General features: G+C 36.6%; 1 protein-coding gene across 3 annotated transcripts in view; it reads right to left on the bottom strand.

Moving 5' to 3' along the window:
• LCLAT1 (lysocardiolipin acyltransferase 1) overlaps window positions 1-18192 on the bottom strand; it is a 191035-nt gene that overhangs the window by 99493 nt on the left and 73350 nt on the right. For 2 of the 3 annotated variants that reach the window (XM_069582891.1, XM_069582892.1), the window contains 2 exons: window positions 14849-15017; window positions 7731-7929 (listed from right to left, as the gene is read on the bottom strand). In XM_069582891.1, coding sequence (XP_069438992.1) covers window positions 7731-7929; window positions 14849-15013 — 364 coding nt within the window. In that variant the 5' untranslated portion in view covers window positions 15014-15017. The remainder of the gene's footprint in view (window positions 1-7730; window positions 7930-14848; window positions 15018-18192) is intronic. The other variant, XM_069582893.1, reaches the window with a different exon arrangement.

Genomic DNA, 18192 nt, shown 5'->3' with positions numbered 1-18192 from the left:
GTGTTCCTATGTTGGATCCATAAATATTTACATATGTTACATCCTGTCGTTGGACTGACCCCTTCATCATTATGTAATGACCCTGTCTTTTATCAAAGACTGTCTTAAAGTCTGTTTTGTCTGATATGAAATACAGCTAACTCAGCTTTCTTTTTATTTCTGCTGCATGGATTATCTTTTAATTACTGATAGCTATGTTCTTACTGCCATTTGGTTGCTTTGTGGCTGTTTTAGAATTCTTTTGTTCCTTTCTTTCTCTCTTGCTTCATTCCTTTTTTTAAAATTTAAATTTATTTATTTTAATTGGAGGCTAATTACTTTACAATATTGTATTGGTTTTGCCATACATCAACATGAATCTGCCACAGGTGTATACATGTTCCCCATTCTGAACCCCACTCCCACCTCCCTCTTGCTTTATTCCTTTGTGATTTTCAGTAGTGGTGGGCTTAGATTCCTTATTCTCGATCATTTGTGCATCCACTATAGATTTTTGCTTTATGGTTACTATGAGACATAAAATAATATTGTTTTAAGTTAATAACAACTTAATTTGGAACACATTCTAAGGCTATACATTTTTACTACTCCATATTTTATTTCTGAGGTCACAATTTACATCATTTTATCTTCTGTATCCCTTAATTACTGTAGTTACAATTATTGTTAATACTTCTGTCTTAAAATTTATTTTAGCTTTAGAAGTAGTTAACTCACAAACCTTACAACATTAGATTATTCTAAATTTTACTATATATTTGTATTTACCAAGGATATTTATTGTTTCCCAGTACTAATTAGCACCTTTTCTTTTCAGCCTAAAGAAGTCCCTTTAACATTTCTTTGTAAGGCCAGTCTAGAGGTGATGGACTCCTTGAGCTTTTGCTTATCTGTATCTCTCCTTCAATTCTGAAGGAGATACTTTGTCAGATATAGTCTTCTTGTTTGGCAGTTTTAAAATTTCAGCACTCTGAATATAGCATGTCACTCCCTTCTGGTGTGCAAAGGTGCTTCTGAAAAATAAGCTGATGATCTTATGGGAATTCCCTTGTACATAACATGTTTTGCACTTGATGCTTTTAAAATTCTCTCCATGTCTTTGGATTTCAACACTTTAATTATGTGTCTTGACATGAGTCATCTTCTTGACGTTAAGTTCATCTTCTTTGGAACTGTTTCCTTCCCCAGGTTGGGGCAGTTTTTAGCCACTGTTTCTTCAAATAAGTTTTCTGCCCTTTCCCTTTTCTCTTCTCCTTCTGGGACCCCTGTAATGCAAATGTAAGGCCTCTTGATATTTCCCATAATTCCCTTAGTAGAAGCAGTAGTGTTAGTTGCTCAGCTGTGTCTGACTCTTTGCAACCGCATAAACTGCAGCCTGCTAGGGCTGTCTATGGGAATCTCCAGGGATAGTTCCCTTAAGTTATCTTCACTCTTTCATTTTTTCTGTTTGCTGCCTTGATTGGAAAATTGTATGGCTCCATCTTCAAGTTCACTGACCTTTTCTACTGCTTTATCTAAACTGTTACACTCCTATGTTTTCAGTTTGGTTATTGAGTTCTCCAGCACTATGAGTTCTTTCTTATATCTTCTATCTCTGTTAAACTTCTCATGTATTGTTCTCCTGAGCTCAGTGAGTATCTCTAGGACTACTGTTTTGAACTTTTTACCACCAGGTAAATCACTCCTCTCCAGTTCATTTAGGTCTTTTTCTAAGGTTTTATTTTGTTCTGTCATTTGGAATATATTCCTGTCTCTTCATTTTCCTTGACTGTGTTCATTTTTATGCATTAGATAAAACACCTACCTCTCTCAGTCTTGAAGGAGTGTCCTCATGTAGGAGATGAACCATTCAACCATACTCTAGTTCTTGGTTGTCTCACCTTCTGTGATTGTCCAAGCAGCCTACCTATTCTATTCTTAGTGGCTCCCAGTAGTTGAGGACAGATGTGCCAATAGAGAGGATGTCAACACCTTGATTCAGGCCAACTGGAAGTCACACCCTCAGACAGCAGCTTTTAAATTATGCAAATATACTTCTCTTCTTTTAGGAGAAGACTTGGAGATGGGCTTTTCTGCCTGTTCCCTCCACACTGAGCCCTAGAGCAATGGTTAGCTAAGAATTGTTTCTTCTTTGGTTGCTACCATCCCATTGTCCCCACCCCCACCCCTGAACACAAACCTCTGGTTACAAGAGCCAGACTCCCAAGGGATGTATTCTCTAGGTAACAGCCATAAAGTCAGAGTGCCAGACAAGTATATAAGCTCCCTTCTCAGAGACACTGGTGACCACCCTCCAAGGTCTCTGGAGAGGATTACAGTGCCCTTAGATGTGTGTTTTATTAGAACCCTGCCCCTCTGGCTACAGCAAGGAAGACAAGCAAATCTTTCACAGATAGGCCCTCTTTCACAGCAAGACTGGGTGCTTTCTATTCAGCTGCCTTTGCACTGGATCCAGGAGTACAGGAACACAAGTATGCAAGAACCCTTTAAAAATTATTTCACTATCCTATTTTATATAGGTTTAGTTTCCTATTTATCCTATATGAGACTCACGGATGTGAAACTATTGGTTTTCAAAGTTAGATGTTTTGAAGACTCCTCTCTCAGGTGTCAGTGTTAAAATTGGGGAGCTAAATGTGAGGTTCAAATCCTACACTCCTGAGGGAGAAGCTCAGATTTCTCCTGATTGTGGGTCACCCTGTGTTCTTGGCTACACCAGTATGGGACAGAGTTTCTGTCAGGCTGAACTGGGAGGTGGGAGAAAATGAGTGTGTCTTGTTTTAAAAAACACAGATTCTCGTTGTTCTTGACAAATCGTGGTTTAAATTTTCTTGAATAAATGTATTTTCATTTTCTGTATGCCTTTCAGACCATTTCCAGAGACTTTAAATGACTGCTACTCTAGATTTTCCAGTTTCACTGGGGAGTGGGTATGGAGAGCTCCTCACGCTGTCATGCTGGAAGTGCCTCTCCAGCCATCTTTTATGCCCAAGATTTCTCTTGGTAATACTTTTAAATATAACCCTTGTAATACTTAAGTTACACTGTTTTGATTGACTCTTTAGAGGCTCCAGTTATATAGCTGTTAGAATAACTATGACTATCTTTCATTTCAACTACTTCCTCTGACATTTTTTTTCTTGTTCCTCCTTTCCATTCTTTTTAAAAAATTCTACTGGAGTATAGTTTATTTACAATGTTGTTATTAGTTTCAGGTGTGCAGCAAAGTGATTCAGTTATACCCATGCTCATTCTTTTTCAGATTCTTGTCTCATGTAGGTTATCACAAAATATTAAACAGAGTTCTCTGTGCTAAAGGAGGTCCTTGTGGTTGTCTTATATGGTTTGTATATGTTAATCCAAAGCTCCTGATTTATTCTGCCCTGCCTCCCACATTTCCCCTTTGGTAACCATAAGTTTGTTTTTGATATCTGTAAGTCTGTTTCCATTACGTAAATAAGTTCATTCTATCTTTTAAAAAAATATTAGATTCCACATATAAGTGATATGATATTTGTATTTCTTTGAAGTAATTCAGAGTATGATAATCTCTGGGTCCACCCATGTTGCTGCAAATGGCATTATTTCGTTATTTTTTATGTCTGAGTAATACTCCATTTTATATATGCACCACTTCTTCATTCATTCTTCTGTTGATGGACATTTAAGTTGCTTCCATGTCTTAGCTATTACATATAGTGCTGCACTGAACAGTGGGGTGCATGTATCTTTTTGGATTATGGTCTTCTCTAGATACATGCCAGAGTGGAACTGCTGGATCACATTGAAGTTCTATTTTTAGTTCTTTAAGCACCTCTATACTGTTCTCCATAGTGGTTGTACCAATTCACATTCCCACCAACAGTATAGAAGGGTTCCCTTTTCTCTAGTCTCTTCAGCATTTATTGTTTGTAGAGTTTTTGATGATAGCCATTCTGACAGGTGTCAAGTAATACCTCATTGCAGTTGTGATTTGCATTTCTCTAATAATTAGTGATGTTGAACATCTTTTCATGTGCCTCTTCACCATCTACATGTCTTCTTTGGAGAAATGTCTGTTTAGATCTTCTGCCTTTTTTTTTTGATTGGGTTGTTTTATTTTGACATGGAGCTACATAAACTGTGTATTTTTGATGTTAATCTTATTGGTGACTTCCTTTGCAAATTATTTTCTCCCATTCTATGGGCTGTCTTTTTGTTTATGGGTTTCTTTGCTATGCAAAAAAGTTTAATGAGGTTTCATTTAGTTTTTAAAATTTTCAGTAATAGGAGATGGACTGAAAAAGATACTGCCTGCAAGTTATGTCAAAGAGTGTTCTTTCTATATTTTCCTATAAGAATTTTATAGTGCCTGGCCTTACATTTAGGTCTTCGATCCATCTGAAGTTTATTTTTGTGTATGGTGTTAAGAGAATGTTCTAATTTCATTCTTTCACATGTAGCTGTTCAGTTTCCTCAGCACTGATTATTGAAGAGACTGTCTTTCCTTCATTGTGTAGTCTTACCTCCTTTGTCGTTGATTAACTGACCATAGCTGTGTGGCATTATTTCTAGGCTTTCTATCCTGTTCCACTGATCTATATTTCTGTTTTTGTAGCTTTGCAGTATATTCCGAGGTAAGGGAGCCTGACTCCTCCATCTGGTTTTCTTCCCCAGATTGCTCTGGCTATTCGAGGTCCTGTGTATGCCCATACAAATATAAAACTTTTTTGTTCTAGTTCTGTGGCAAATGCCATTGGGACTGCATTGAATCTGTAGATTACCTTGGGTAGAACAGTCATTTTGACAATATTGATTCTTCCAGTTCAAGAACATGGTATATCTTTCCATCTGTTTGTGTCATCTTTGCTTCCTTTCATCAGCATCTTGCTCTTTTCAGAGTACAAATCCTTTGCCTCATTAAACAGGCTTATTTCTAGGTACTTAGTATTCTCATATGATGATAAATGGAATTGTTTCGTTAATTTTTCTTTCTGATCTTTTGTTGTTATATGTAGAAATTCAAGAGACTTCTGTGTATTAACTTTGTAACCTGCAACCTTACCAAATTCACCGATGAGCTCTAGTGGTTTTCTGGTAGCATCTTTAGGATTTTTTTCTTTATGTAGTATCATATCATCTGCAAAGAGTGACAGTTTTACTACTTCTTTTCCAGTTCTGACTCCTTTTATTTACTTGTTTGACTGTCGTGGCTAGGACGTTCAAAACTATGTTGAATAGAAGTGGCAAGAGTATGGGAATTCCATGGAGGTCCAGCGGTTAGGATTCAGCATTTTCACTGCCAGGTTCAAATCCCTGGACAGGGAATCAAGATTCCGCAAGCTGCCTGGCATGGCCAAAAGAAAGAGGTGAGAGTGGACACCCTTGTTTTGTTCCTGATCTTAGAGGACATGCTTCCAGCTTTTCACCACTGAGTCATTTTACTCTGTTTCCTCTTGGGTATTTCATAATTCACTATTTCTGATTTTGCTTTTTAATTTTTTCTTTTTGATTGAATTCAGTTGACATATTTCTAATTTTCTTGTCCATTACTATTCATTGTATTTCTCAAAAGTTTTTTTTTTTAAACAAAATCATCAAATGCTTATTTAATAATTCATTCAATTTAGAGTGCTGTGTTATGGTGTACATTTTTTGACTTTTTGGTTTTTCAGTTCTCCCCTCTACTTTTTTTTATGGTTATGGAGTTTGGGGTGAGCATAATTTGCATGGGGTGAGCAAAGATTTTTATTTCATGTTTCTCTTTTTATTCCTGCCAGATCTTCAATTTCCTTTTCCTTCACTGCCACACTTCCAAGGGAAGTTTACCCCATCTCTATATATCTGATTCCCCCTCAGAAGCAATGCTTCTCTGAGGCATCTTCAGGTCTCACTCTCCTTCTAATCACTTTCCTATATTTTGTGCTATGAGCTACTATGTCCTGACCCGTGTTCAGTTGGTATTTGGGCATTCAGCATTAGACTGGAATCTTTCTGGGGATGCTTTTATCTGTGCTTCTTCTAAGTTGTCAATGCCTTTACTCTTAAGCCTTTCTTCACTCTTAGAACCCAAAGGTTTGCAGTGATGGATGGGAGAACTCTTTTAGACTTTTTATTTCTCTACTTAATACCATACCTTCTAAATGCCTTCTTTGTCTCCTGATCATGCTGAAGAGATGGGTGATATGTGGTTGTATTTCCTCTGTTTGTTGATTGGATGATTTTTTTTTTTTTAAAGGATAAGGAAAATCAGGCAGCTGCTACTGTCTTCCAAAAACTATTCTGGGAAGGCTTTTTATTATGGATTCAATCTATTAAACACAAAGCTGTTTTAATTTTTTCTTTTTCATTTGTATTTTTCTCAATGTCACTTGTTAATTTCACATACATTTTCAAGCTCATTCACATAATATTAATATTCTGTTAATATATTTATGTCGAATAAGGAATTATAAACAAGACATTATCATTCTTGATGAATGTGGCCGTTTTTAAAACACTGAAAAATCTTTGACATTTCTGCCATCAAGAGGTGATGCGTATGCTTCCTCCCCTAGTCTCTTTAAGAACAGTGACAGCTTCCACCAATAAGGTACTGTGGATAGGCTGTTATATGAATTTTGGCGCTATGTTATAAAATGTTGCAGCTTTCTGCTGGTTCTACGGAGATGTTTGCTCGAGGGAAAGTTGACATGTAATGTATTATTGAACAGAGATGTATTAATATGTCTTTTGTTACCGAATGTTATTGATTGGAGATGTTTCAATATTTCTTTACATAACAAATTGCCAGCCATGGGCATTTAGTTTCTGTGAAAATCTCCTGGGTCAATAATGAGTTAAATAGTCTGACTATACTGACACTATAATACTGTTATGTGACAAAGACAAAACTATAAGCATGAAGACAAGTAAAACACAAACAGGCAATATTTCTTACCAGTCTGTCCTGAGAACAATGCCTGCCCTTTGCTGTCAAAATCCTACACAGTTTCAGTACACTATTGATAGGGACATGGTTTAGAGAGCAAAGAATTCAAATGAGAAATATTACATAGGAAACCAAAGAAGTACAGATGTAATGGATGAGGCTATCAGGGAATTTAGTGGGTGCTTCATTCATTCATATGTGAACAATAGGTTTGAATACATTTTTGTCTGTTCCTTACCCCTTCTTCACATTGAAAGAAGGGCAATTAAGCAATGCTGAAAAATCCATACTTATCCACTACTCAATGAACACATTGCATTTCTAACTATGGAAAGTAAACATTTCTAGGAATTTAAAAATGATAGATTAGGTAAGTTCAGAAAACAATGGCACCTGGTATGCTTCTTGGAACCAAAGGGTATTCATTACTATTTATTAGATTAATGTGAGGGAATCAGGTCCTTTCAAGTATCTTATCAGCACAGACCAGTTTCTGGTCTAAATTACCATAAGTATGGCATGAAATAAGTTACTGAACTATTAATTCATATCCTCCAACTTTTTGTCCTTCTGGGACCATATATACTTCCTTAAGAATAGTTTATTCTCTTTCAACATAAGATGTTTCCAAGAAAGAGATGAAAATAATCTATTATCCCCTAAGGAAAAAGAAAAACTGGTGATCTGTTTTTGGCTAGGGAGGGGAAAAGAATGGAAATGGCTTTAGTACTTAAGCGGAATTTAGTAAGTTATTCTGTAGTTTTTGAGTACATCACATATAAAATAAATGAACAACTTAAAAGAATTTATGTAAACCTACCAAATCCAGGAACACTTTTGAGACTGGCTTTGAGACAAATTTTCTGTAATCTGAGGTAGCTATATCTCATCAGACAATTCCATAGGAACATCCAGTCCATTCTTGTCCGATGATTCATGATAATGACACTTCTTTCTCCAGGAACAAATGCATCACCTGTTATAACCACTTTCACACCAAGCATGGTCTCCAGCAACGCCTACAGAAAAAAACCACATAGATATTTAACAATTTAAAGTTATGATTTCCCATAGGTAAAAGTTTATCATGTCCTATAAATAAATCTGATTTCTAATAAGTCAAAAGCATATTTCCCCCCATTATTCTTGCTTCTATAATAAATTAATCTGGAACAAAGTACTGTTTGTATTTTCAGTTCTATTAATTTAAGCTTCCAGCAGTTACCTAACTTAAAAATACTAACTTTCAATGAAATCTTCAAGATAAATTATTAAGATGAAAAGTACAAAAGGCATACAACAAGATCTCCACTGTATAATTTTTTAAGTCTACAGATATATAAGATTATTACATTTTTAAATAAAAGAATAGCCAAGAAATTTAATGCTGGATGTATGACTGAGGGAACAGTCAAAATTTTCATTTTATACCTCTTTGTACTATGGTTTCTTTTAAACAAATACATGTATTTGTTTATTTTTTAAATATATAAGCAATGTATGTTTACTAAAGTACTGCAGCCACAGTGCTTGACACATAGGAGATGCTCAAATATTTGCTGAATTTACTTAATTAACTTTACTGATGGAGAGACATAAATTATATATGAAAAATTTAGAATAAATTATAGACTGAGGTTCTTGAAAGAACAATAACAGATATTAAGAAGCCCTGATTACTCACTGCAATGCCCATTTAAATTTCTGAATAATTTCCAAGAATAAACTTAGGGAAAGAAAACTGGTCCATGGCAGATAAAAGAAAATAAGAAATTCTCTTTGGCAATATTAAGAAAACTTTGATCAAAATGTAGCAAATAAGCAAACTGTGGTATAGTCATACAACGGGATATAATACAACAGTGAAAATAAATGAACTATGGGTATCAGTAGCAACATGGACAACATACAAGCATAATGTTGAGAAACAAAACAAGAACATAATAATTGTCCATATGTAAAACTTTCTAAAACAAACAGTAACTATGATATTCCAGGGGTAAATATGCTTGCCTGCTCAGTTCATGCTCAGTTGCGTCCAACTCTTTGTGACCCCATGGACCGCAGCCCACTGGGCTTCTCTGTCCCTGGGATTTTCCAGGCAAGATACTGGAGTGCGGCTGTCATTTCCTTCTCTAGGGGATCTTCCTGACCCAGGGATTGAACCCGTGTCTGCTGCAATGGTAGGCAGATTCTTTACCACTGAGCCACCAGGGAAGCCCAGGGGTAAATATACAGGTGGCAAAATTAAAAAGAAGAGCAACGAAATAACTAAAAGTCAGGATATTCCCTCTGTTGAAAAGGGTTTTGTGACTGAGAAGCTAGGTGGTTTGCTGGCAATTTTCTATTTCCTGACCCGGTTGATATTTATACTTTAATAAAATAATTAAAGTGCTTTCATGTTTTATTAATTTTTCATTATATTTCCAAAAAGAGCTTTTTAAAAAACATACAAAAGAACAATAGGACTTCAAATAGGACCAAGAAAAAAAACAGGTTAAAAGGAATATAAGCTAAAAAATAAAAGATTAGATACGTTTGTTATTATATCCAAAGTATTACAGAGTCAGAGTGTTAAGATGTAAAACATGATCATTTAGGCTAAAGTAGCTAAAAGATGCCTGTGTTTCTTGTTAAATTTTCTAAAGCATCCATAACCACTCAAATAATTATAACCCCCTCCCCCCAAAGTTTGGAAAGCTAAATTCCAATGTAGAAGAGACTTCAGGATGGAGAAGATCAGGGAGGAGTCCTCTAGACTTGGACCCACAGCAAGAAATATCCATTTTCCACTTACAGGCGTAAAGGGCTGTCAACTACCAAAATGAAATCACTGAATTATATGTCTTGGCCCAGGTGATGTGTATGAAGTCACCATCCAAGGTTAATTTGGATTGGCTCCACTCTGCATTCCAAATACAATATATAATTTTCAGAGTGTGCAAATAACTAAACTACAGGAACACTTCCTTTAAGAGTCAAAAGAGGAAGTTGATTACTAATTGTGTAGTTTGTATGCTCAGTCACTCAGTCATGCCCAACTCTTTGGGACCCCCATGGAGAATCCATGTTTTTCACATCGGCAGGCGGATTCTTTACAGCTGTGCCACCTGGGACAGCCCATGCTGTACTATAGAAAAGAGATGAAAATCTTAGGTCTATAAATCCCAAACATCAACTCTAGCCTTACATGTGAAATTTCTAATATGTGTTTCCTATGGATCCCAAAACAATCTTTAGCTTTTCATTATAGTAAATGTCAAAAGTAAAAAACCCCAGACTGTTTGTTGAGGAGCATATCATAAAGTATTCTCTTTCCTGCCATCCAGAACTCTATCAGACTGTGCTTGAGAGTTATAATATATAACCTTCTGGACAACCTAGAGCTCTAGTTCACATTAATCATTTTTAATGCCAGAAAAGACATATCTAGTCAACATTATTCACAGCTCCTGCAAAAGCAGACTAACAAATACACTACACAGAGACAAAGTTCTAATGCTTATAAAGAATTTCAGAATTCAACTAATACAGATCAAAAACTGTTAAAAAAAAAAAGACACTATTCTTATATTTGTTCTCTTTCTAGGACAGAAGATGAGTTTCAGCAATAAGAAACTAATCTCATAAAATTTTATAATGCTTTGTGTCTGAACCAAGAGTGGTAATAATTCTCAGGACTTTTATTTATTTGATCAAAGATCTCACCTAGAATTAGAAATATATGAGGAATTTCTGAGAATCTTTTATATACCACTGTTTACTACCTCCAAGTGTTCCACTGTATACGAAAACAAAGATGAGGGGTTACCCTCATGATCAAAGAGAATCAGTTTTGCCATGATGCCCATGCTCCTATTTATCATTCCAGTGGATCTTTACTTAGTCTGATGTAAGAAAGATCTGTGACATTCCTCATCATCAAGTCTGCCTTGGCTCTGTAGACCTAGGTCCTCAAATCCTTAGGTATTGAAGGATGTACAATCCCAAGTCACTTAAAGACCAACACCCTCTTTTTTTAAGAGCAGCAGTCTAGACAGAAATTGTATTCAGTCATCTATGTTTGTTGAATACTTCTTGTGTTCTACAACGGGAATGGAATCAGCAAGCTGTGGGAAGAGATGTGTCCTAGATGGCAAGTTAGAAAATGACCACTAAATTCCTAGGACATGATTTATGGTGAAAGGATAGACCTCCAAGTAGTTCTCATAATCTTGGTAATTAATTAGCTAACAATCAGACAGTTGGAAAGACTCAGAATTTTGAGAAGCAAAAATTTCTCTGGGCACAAACAAAGTTTGACCTGACAGTATTGATTATGTTGAATAGAACCATCCAAAAATGAAATGAACAAAGACATGTACTTCTCATTACAAAAACGTTTTCAAAGGAGAATGAATGGTTACTTTGCAGACTACAAGTACTTTGCAGACTTTGGGAAAGGATTCTTGGACACACAGGTAAGTTAGACTAGGTGACCTCTAAGTCTCATCTAATTCTAAAATTCTAGACAATTTTACTGTGGAACCTCATTTAACAGAAAATGTACCAGTTAAAAATAGTAAGATAAGAAAATCTTGCCAATGAAATCATTTTAATGAACAAGCAAAACTTACAAAAGATTATACAAAAGAATAATTTGTGATTATTTTTATGAAGCAATAATTAGTCTGAATGCATTTACCCTAATTTTAGTGAAAAATGATTTTTAACTGAGAGTATTTCAAATAAAGTATACCTACAGGGGAGACAAAACTAAAATTCCTTCTGAATAAAAAGTGATCTATTGTACTATTTGCTTCAAAGCAGAAATTCCATTAGCACTCTGCAAAAGTATGAAATAAAAAATCATAAAGACACCATGACAGTTTTTCTTCATTTCTTTTTAACAGAGACGTTCACTTTCTCAAAATCAGAACATGATTTCCTGTAACCTGGCTACAAGGGATTCAACTTCTATAGATTTCTAACTGAAAGACTCTGCTCGATATATCATTACCAGCAAGCAAGTCAGTGAGTGAAAGAGTTGGGTAACACAAGTTCTTACAAATATACACCAATTTGACACTACAATGGTGGTTGAATCTTGTCTCTATGATAAGTTCTCAAGACAGGTAATAAGGCAACAGTCAGGAATAGCTGAAATTACCCTTGAAAATCTCAAACAAAAGTACCTACAAGAGACTAGCACACATCAGTAAGTACAGCTTAGCCAGTTTTTCTAAATGTTGGACCAGATTTCTCCAACCCATCATCAGATGAAACTATTGATTTGCATGCGGTTTTAAACACAAGAATCATATTTAGCACCAGACCACTCGATTTCATTCATTCACTCTTATCTCTCCCCTCATCCATTCTAGGGTACTGAATTGAAGTTGTCAAAGTTAAATAGATGTGACATAATTCTGCTGTAACAGTATGGTTGCTATTGGTTGTAATAGCAGTAGTAGCAGCTATGGCAAAATCTGTCCATTAATTTGTCCAATAAAATCCAGCATTTCTTCCAAAGTAATAGATTTTAATTGTGTACATGGCCATCCAGAAAACAAAACACTACATTTCCAACACTTCCCAGATTCTATAAGAGCTTTTAGCTGTTCTTACCTATGTGGTGAGCAAGAGAGATTATATACAACTTATAATTCACTGGTATAAATGCAAGGCTATTGCTCTGGACTTCCTTCCCTCCTCACTTCCTGCTGAGTAGGGCAAAGAAGGGGTAGTGAACAGTCTTAACCATACAGAAGAAGATGCTATGCCAGGCTGGGTGGAAGGAATCTGAGTCCTTGCATAATATCAGGGAGCAGAGCTAACCTGGCACCCAGGACTTGAAGGTAAAGGTTTTGCCTTATTCGAGCCACTCTGAATTCTCTTTGATAATGCAGTTTAACCTATCCCCTAAAGCTGGTAAAGCAGAAAACAATTATTGCTTACTTTGCAAAGCCTATATTTAGTATCTCATCTAGTCATCACAAAAACACTCTGTGGTAGGTGGTATTAACTGTCCTTAACTGATGATGGAAGAGAAATTTAGAGACGCCAAATAGCCAAGTTCCAACTACTAGAAAGTGGGAAGGCCAATAGCGAAACCAAATGTCTGTCTCTAATATCTGAATAAGCACTCTGCCTACATTAGCTCTCCAAAGAAATTAGACTGATTAGACACTGGGAAGCATAACAGTTATAATGAGTTACCGATGTATTAACTTATGGAAATCTTTGAACTTTTAAGGTTTTGGTAGAGAGATTCAGCCAAAAACATGTGATTTACAATCAAAAGATCATACACTATGGAAAATTTATGACATTAAAGAAAATGAAGTATAGTGGCAACATATGATATTTTTAAAAAATTACCTCTAAATGTTTGCTTTAGACTCAATAAGGAATCACAGGCCTTAAATGACACATTAAATGAAATGGACTCAACTGATATTTCTTGAACATTCCATCCAAAAATAGCAGAATATACATTCTTCTTAAGTATACATGGAATATTCTCCAGGACTGATCACATGCTGGGCCACAAAGTGAGCCTCAGTAAATTTAAGAAAATTGAAATCATATTAAACATCTTTCCAACCACAACACTATAAGAATAGAAATCAACTATAAGGGGAAAAAAAATGTAAAAAACACAAAGATGTAGAGACCTAACAATAGGCTAACTCAACAACAAATGGATTATGGAAGAAATCAAAGAGCAAATCAAAAAGACTGACCAATGAAAAAACCATGATGATCTAAGACCTATGGGACGCAGCAAAAGCAGTTTTACGAGGGAAGTTTACAGCAGTACAATCTCACCTCAGGAAAGAAAAATCCCAACAACCTAATGTCACACCTAAAGCAACTAGAGAAAGAAGAACAACAAAAAATCAGTGGAAGGAAAGGAATCATAAAGATCAGAGCAAAAATAAATGAAATAGAGATGAAGAAAACAACAGATCAATGAAACTAAAAACTGGTTCTTTGAAAAGATAAGCAAAACTGATAAACGTTTAGCCAGTCCATGAAGAAGAATGGAGGAGAGAATTTAAACCACTAAAATCAGATATGAAAAAGAAGTTACAATGGACACCACAGAAATCAAAGCATCATAAGAGACTGCTATAAGCAACTATATGCCAATAAAATGGACAACCTGGAAGAAATGGACAAATGCTTAGAAAGGAACCATCTCCCAAAACTGAAACAGTAAGAAATAGAAAGTACGAACTGACCGATCACAAGTGATGAAACAACGCCATCTGCAACAACACAGATGGACCTGGAAATCATCATACTACGCGAAGTAAGTCAGACACAGATCGTATGACATTGCTTATATGCAGAATCTTCAAAAAAAAAAAAAAAGATACAAATGAACTTACCCAGAAACACACTCACAAACTAGAAAACAAACTTGTCGTTACTAAAGGCGGAAGTTGAGGGGATAAAATGGGAATTTTGGATTGACAGATACACATTACTATATTTAAAACAGATAACCAACAAGGACCCACTGTATAGCACAGGGAACTCTGTTCAATATTCTGTAATAACTTAAATGGGAAAAAAATTTGAAAAAGGATACATGTATGTATAATAAATAAGACAAACAAGAGAAATAAAAACTAAAATGCAACATAAAACTAACAATGTAAAAATTCTTCAGTCTGCATCTTTAGATTTGTGCATTTTACTAAAGCTTACCTCACTAAATTCACAAGGAATATGGAAGATATTCTATTAAATAGATAAAATATTCTATTTCAAACACATTAATTATTTCATTCCCTAGCATTTAAAGATGAAAATACAAAAACTAATGTGCCTCTTATGTAATAGGAATATGTTTCTCATAATATTTGACTAAATCTGACTCACAAAATACAAATCAATAGGATAGGCTACTTTCGTACGATCTCTTTCTCTGTTGTGTGTCTAACTTACCACAGGTAGCGTGAGCCAGGTTGCCACAATCCGGTTGTTGATCCAGCGATACCAAGATGGGCTTATAAACATTAAAGGTAAAAAGGGACCCATCATGAAAATGCTTCCAAAAAAGCTTCCCCAAAACAGAGTGAGTATAAAGTATATCCCTCTCCATGACACCATGATTCTGAAAGACACACAAAAAAAATCAATATATTTTATTACTGCAACTGCCCAAATTCAATTTCAGAATGATATATTTAATGATCTTTAACTATAGGGCTAAAGAATAGGCTCTGACAAAGAATATGAGTTTGAACGCCCTCTTACCTGTCCTACAGGTCTAACAAGTTGTCAGTACATTAGAAATGGATGCACTCCAGAAAAACAGACCTATGGATCAATGAATAAAGGGCAGAAATAAACCCACACACCTACGGCCAATTAATCTTTTGTAGGAATTCCCTAGTGCTCCAGTGGTTAGAACGCCATACCTCTACTGCAGGGGCACAGGGGCACAGTTCTCCTAGTTGGAGAACTAAGATCCCACATGCTGTGTGGCAAGGCCAAAGCGGGAAACAAAAAAAGCCTTTGACAAAGGAGGTGAGGGTATATATAATGGAGAAAAGCCAGTCTCTTCAGCAAGCAGTACTGTGAAAACTAGACAGCCACATGTTAACTGATGAATTTAGAACATACCCTCAACACCATACACAACAATAAACTCAAAATGACTTACATATTAAGACACGAGACCATAAAACTCCTAAAAGAGAACACAGGCAATACATTCGATGACTTAGCAATGTTTTCAATCGCCCATGGCAAAAGCAATAGGAACCAATCAAACTCACAAGTTTTTGCACCACAAAGGAAAGCATAAACAAAGTGGAAAAAACCTATGAAATGGGAGAAAATATTTGCCAACAATGTGACCGACAAGGCCTTCATTACCAAGTTGTACAAACAGCTCATACAACTCAGTAACAAAAACACAACTCAATTTAAAAATTGGGCTGAAGACTTAAATAAACATTTCTTCAAAGAAGACTTTCAGATGCTCAAAAGGCACATGAAAAGATACTCAGCACTGCTAATTATTAGAGAAACATAAATCAAAACTACAATGAGGAACCACCACACCAGTCAGAATGGCCATCATCAAAATGTCTACAAGTAACAGATGCTGGAAAGGGTATAGAGGAAAGGGAACCTTCCTACAGAGTTGGTGGGAATGTAAATTGGTGCAGGTATTATAGAAAACAATATGAAGCCCCCCTGCACCCTTTTCTGTCAGGTCGCACTGCTCAGTATATGGGATCTTAGTGCCCAACCAAAGACCAACATTGTGAGCAGAGTCTTGACTACTGGACCACCAAGGAAGTCCCTGGCGGTTCCTTAAAAAACAAAAGCACTACCATATGATCCAGCAATCCCACTCTTGGGCATATATCCATAGTCCAAAAAGACACTATTAGTGGCTATTAGCAATAGCCAAGACACGGAAGCAACTTAAATGTCCACTGATAGATAAAAGGTGTGGTATATATACACAATGGACTGCTATTTGGCTCTGAAAAAATGAAAAGGCCATCTGCAGCAAAATGGATGCAACTAGAGATTATAATTCTGGAGAAGGCAATGGCGCCCCACTCCAGTACTCTTGCCTGGCAAATCCCATGGATAGAGGAGCCTGGTAGGCTGCAGTCCATGGGGTCGCTAGGAGTCAGACATAACTGAGCGACTTCACTTTCACTTTTTACTTTCATGCATTGGAGAAGGAAATGGCACCCCACTCCAGTACTCTTGCCTGGCAAATCCCAGGCACGGGGGAGCCTGGTGGGCTGTCGTCTATGGAGTTGCACAGAGTCGGACACGATTGAAGCAACTTAGTGGCGGCAGCAGCAGCGGAGATTATAATACTAAGTAAATCAGAAAGAGAAAAACACTGGTGAGCTATCACTTGCATATGGGATCTAAAATATGACACAAATGAACTTATGAAATAGAAACAGACTTAAGTCATAGAAAACAAACATGGTTACCAAAGGGAAAGGAGGTGAAGGAGGGAAATGGTAGGAGTTTGAGATCAGCAGTGCCACAAGGTAAATAACAGAGTCCAGTGGATCCTTGACCAACTGAGCTATCAGGGAAGACCAACTGTATAGCACAGGGGGAATTACATCCCATCCTGTTTATATTCTATATAAGCCATAAAGTGCCGGGGTTCAGCCCCAGTGGATCCAGGGAATTCGAAGCGGGGACGGCGTCGGTGAGGAGAACTTATTTATTAATATAGAAATATAAGATTAGATTAGGAAGAAATAGTGTAGCAGGAAAATTAAGTGGAGAAAGAAGGCTGAATAACTTGGCTTACGGGGAAGGCCAATAAAGTTCCAGACAAGGAGTTTGCACCATCTACGCTGGGCCACTGGCACCCACTTGAATATCGGGGGGTGCCCCGCCTTGGGCTCCCCCTCGCGTGGATCTTAAAAGCCGGGACAAGTAAGTAGACATGGTGAGCCGCCCCGCTCCAGATGGGAATTCAGCCAGAAATTAGAGTAAAGAGGAGACACAGGGAAACCAGTCCAGCGACTGGCCCCATCCGCTATTGTTCAGAAGGCCTTTTATACTTTTGATAAAATATGGAGATCAATGGGTAATACAAAATTATGCAGTGTTAGCAGTCCAGACTCTTATCAAAACCAGGCTTTTCTCTCTGCATACCTAATTGTATACACAAGTCTTAGGTGATTTACATCATCTTCTGGCCAAAAAGGGCCAATTAACATTTTACAGCCTTTTTTCTGATAAGGATTTGTCAACCAGAAGACTTATTTGTGTTGATCTTCCCAAAGTCTGGTGCCACTCTCAGAAAGCACTAAATAAAGTTACATTCTTACATAGCAAGGACACAAGAGGAGTGCAGTGATATATAACAAAAGAAGTAATTAACTCAAAAGTCTAGTGTTGCTAACATCAAAACTACTATATATCTTTTTCCATATCCCGTTTACATTGATTAACATCCTCCCAGGTGCCTAAAAGATAAAGAATATGGAGGCCTGGCAGCAGTCATTGAGTCAACAGTGAAAACCCTCTACCAATATAACTTTTAACTCTTTAGAAAAGGCTCTGTATCTTTAAGATGCTTTTAAGCTTTGTGCCTCTCGCAGTTGGGGGGGGCTGTAAGCAATTCACAAGCTGTAAGAGGTCTGGGGGAACCTGTTAGGCAAGCTAGAGAGTTATCAGAGGGGGTTTAACTGAAACATCCCTTTCAAATGCAGAAGACTAAAGCTCTGATTTGACTTTTGCCAGAGAATATTAGAAGAGTGGAAAAGCAGGCAGATTCTTATTTTGGG

Source organism: Ovis canadensis, chromosome 3 (assembly GCF_042477335.2).
Source record: "Ovis canadensis isolate MfBH-ARS-UI-01 breed Bighorn chromosome 3, ARS-UI_OviCan_v2, whole genome shotgun sequence".
Classification (NCBI taxonomy): Eukaryota; Metazoa; Chordata; class Mammalia; order Artiodactyla; family Bovidae; genus Ovis; species Ovis canadensis.
Note: the sequence above shows the minus strand (reverse complement) of the source record. Positions and strands in the feature narration are given on the sequence as shown.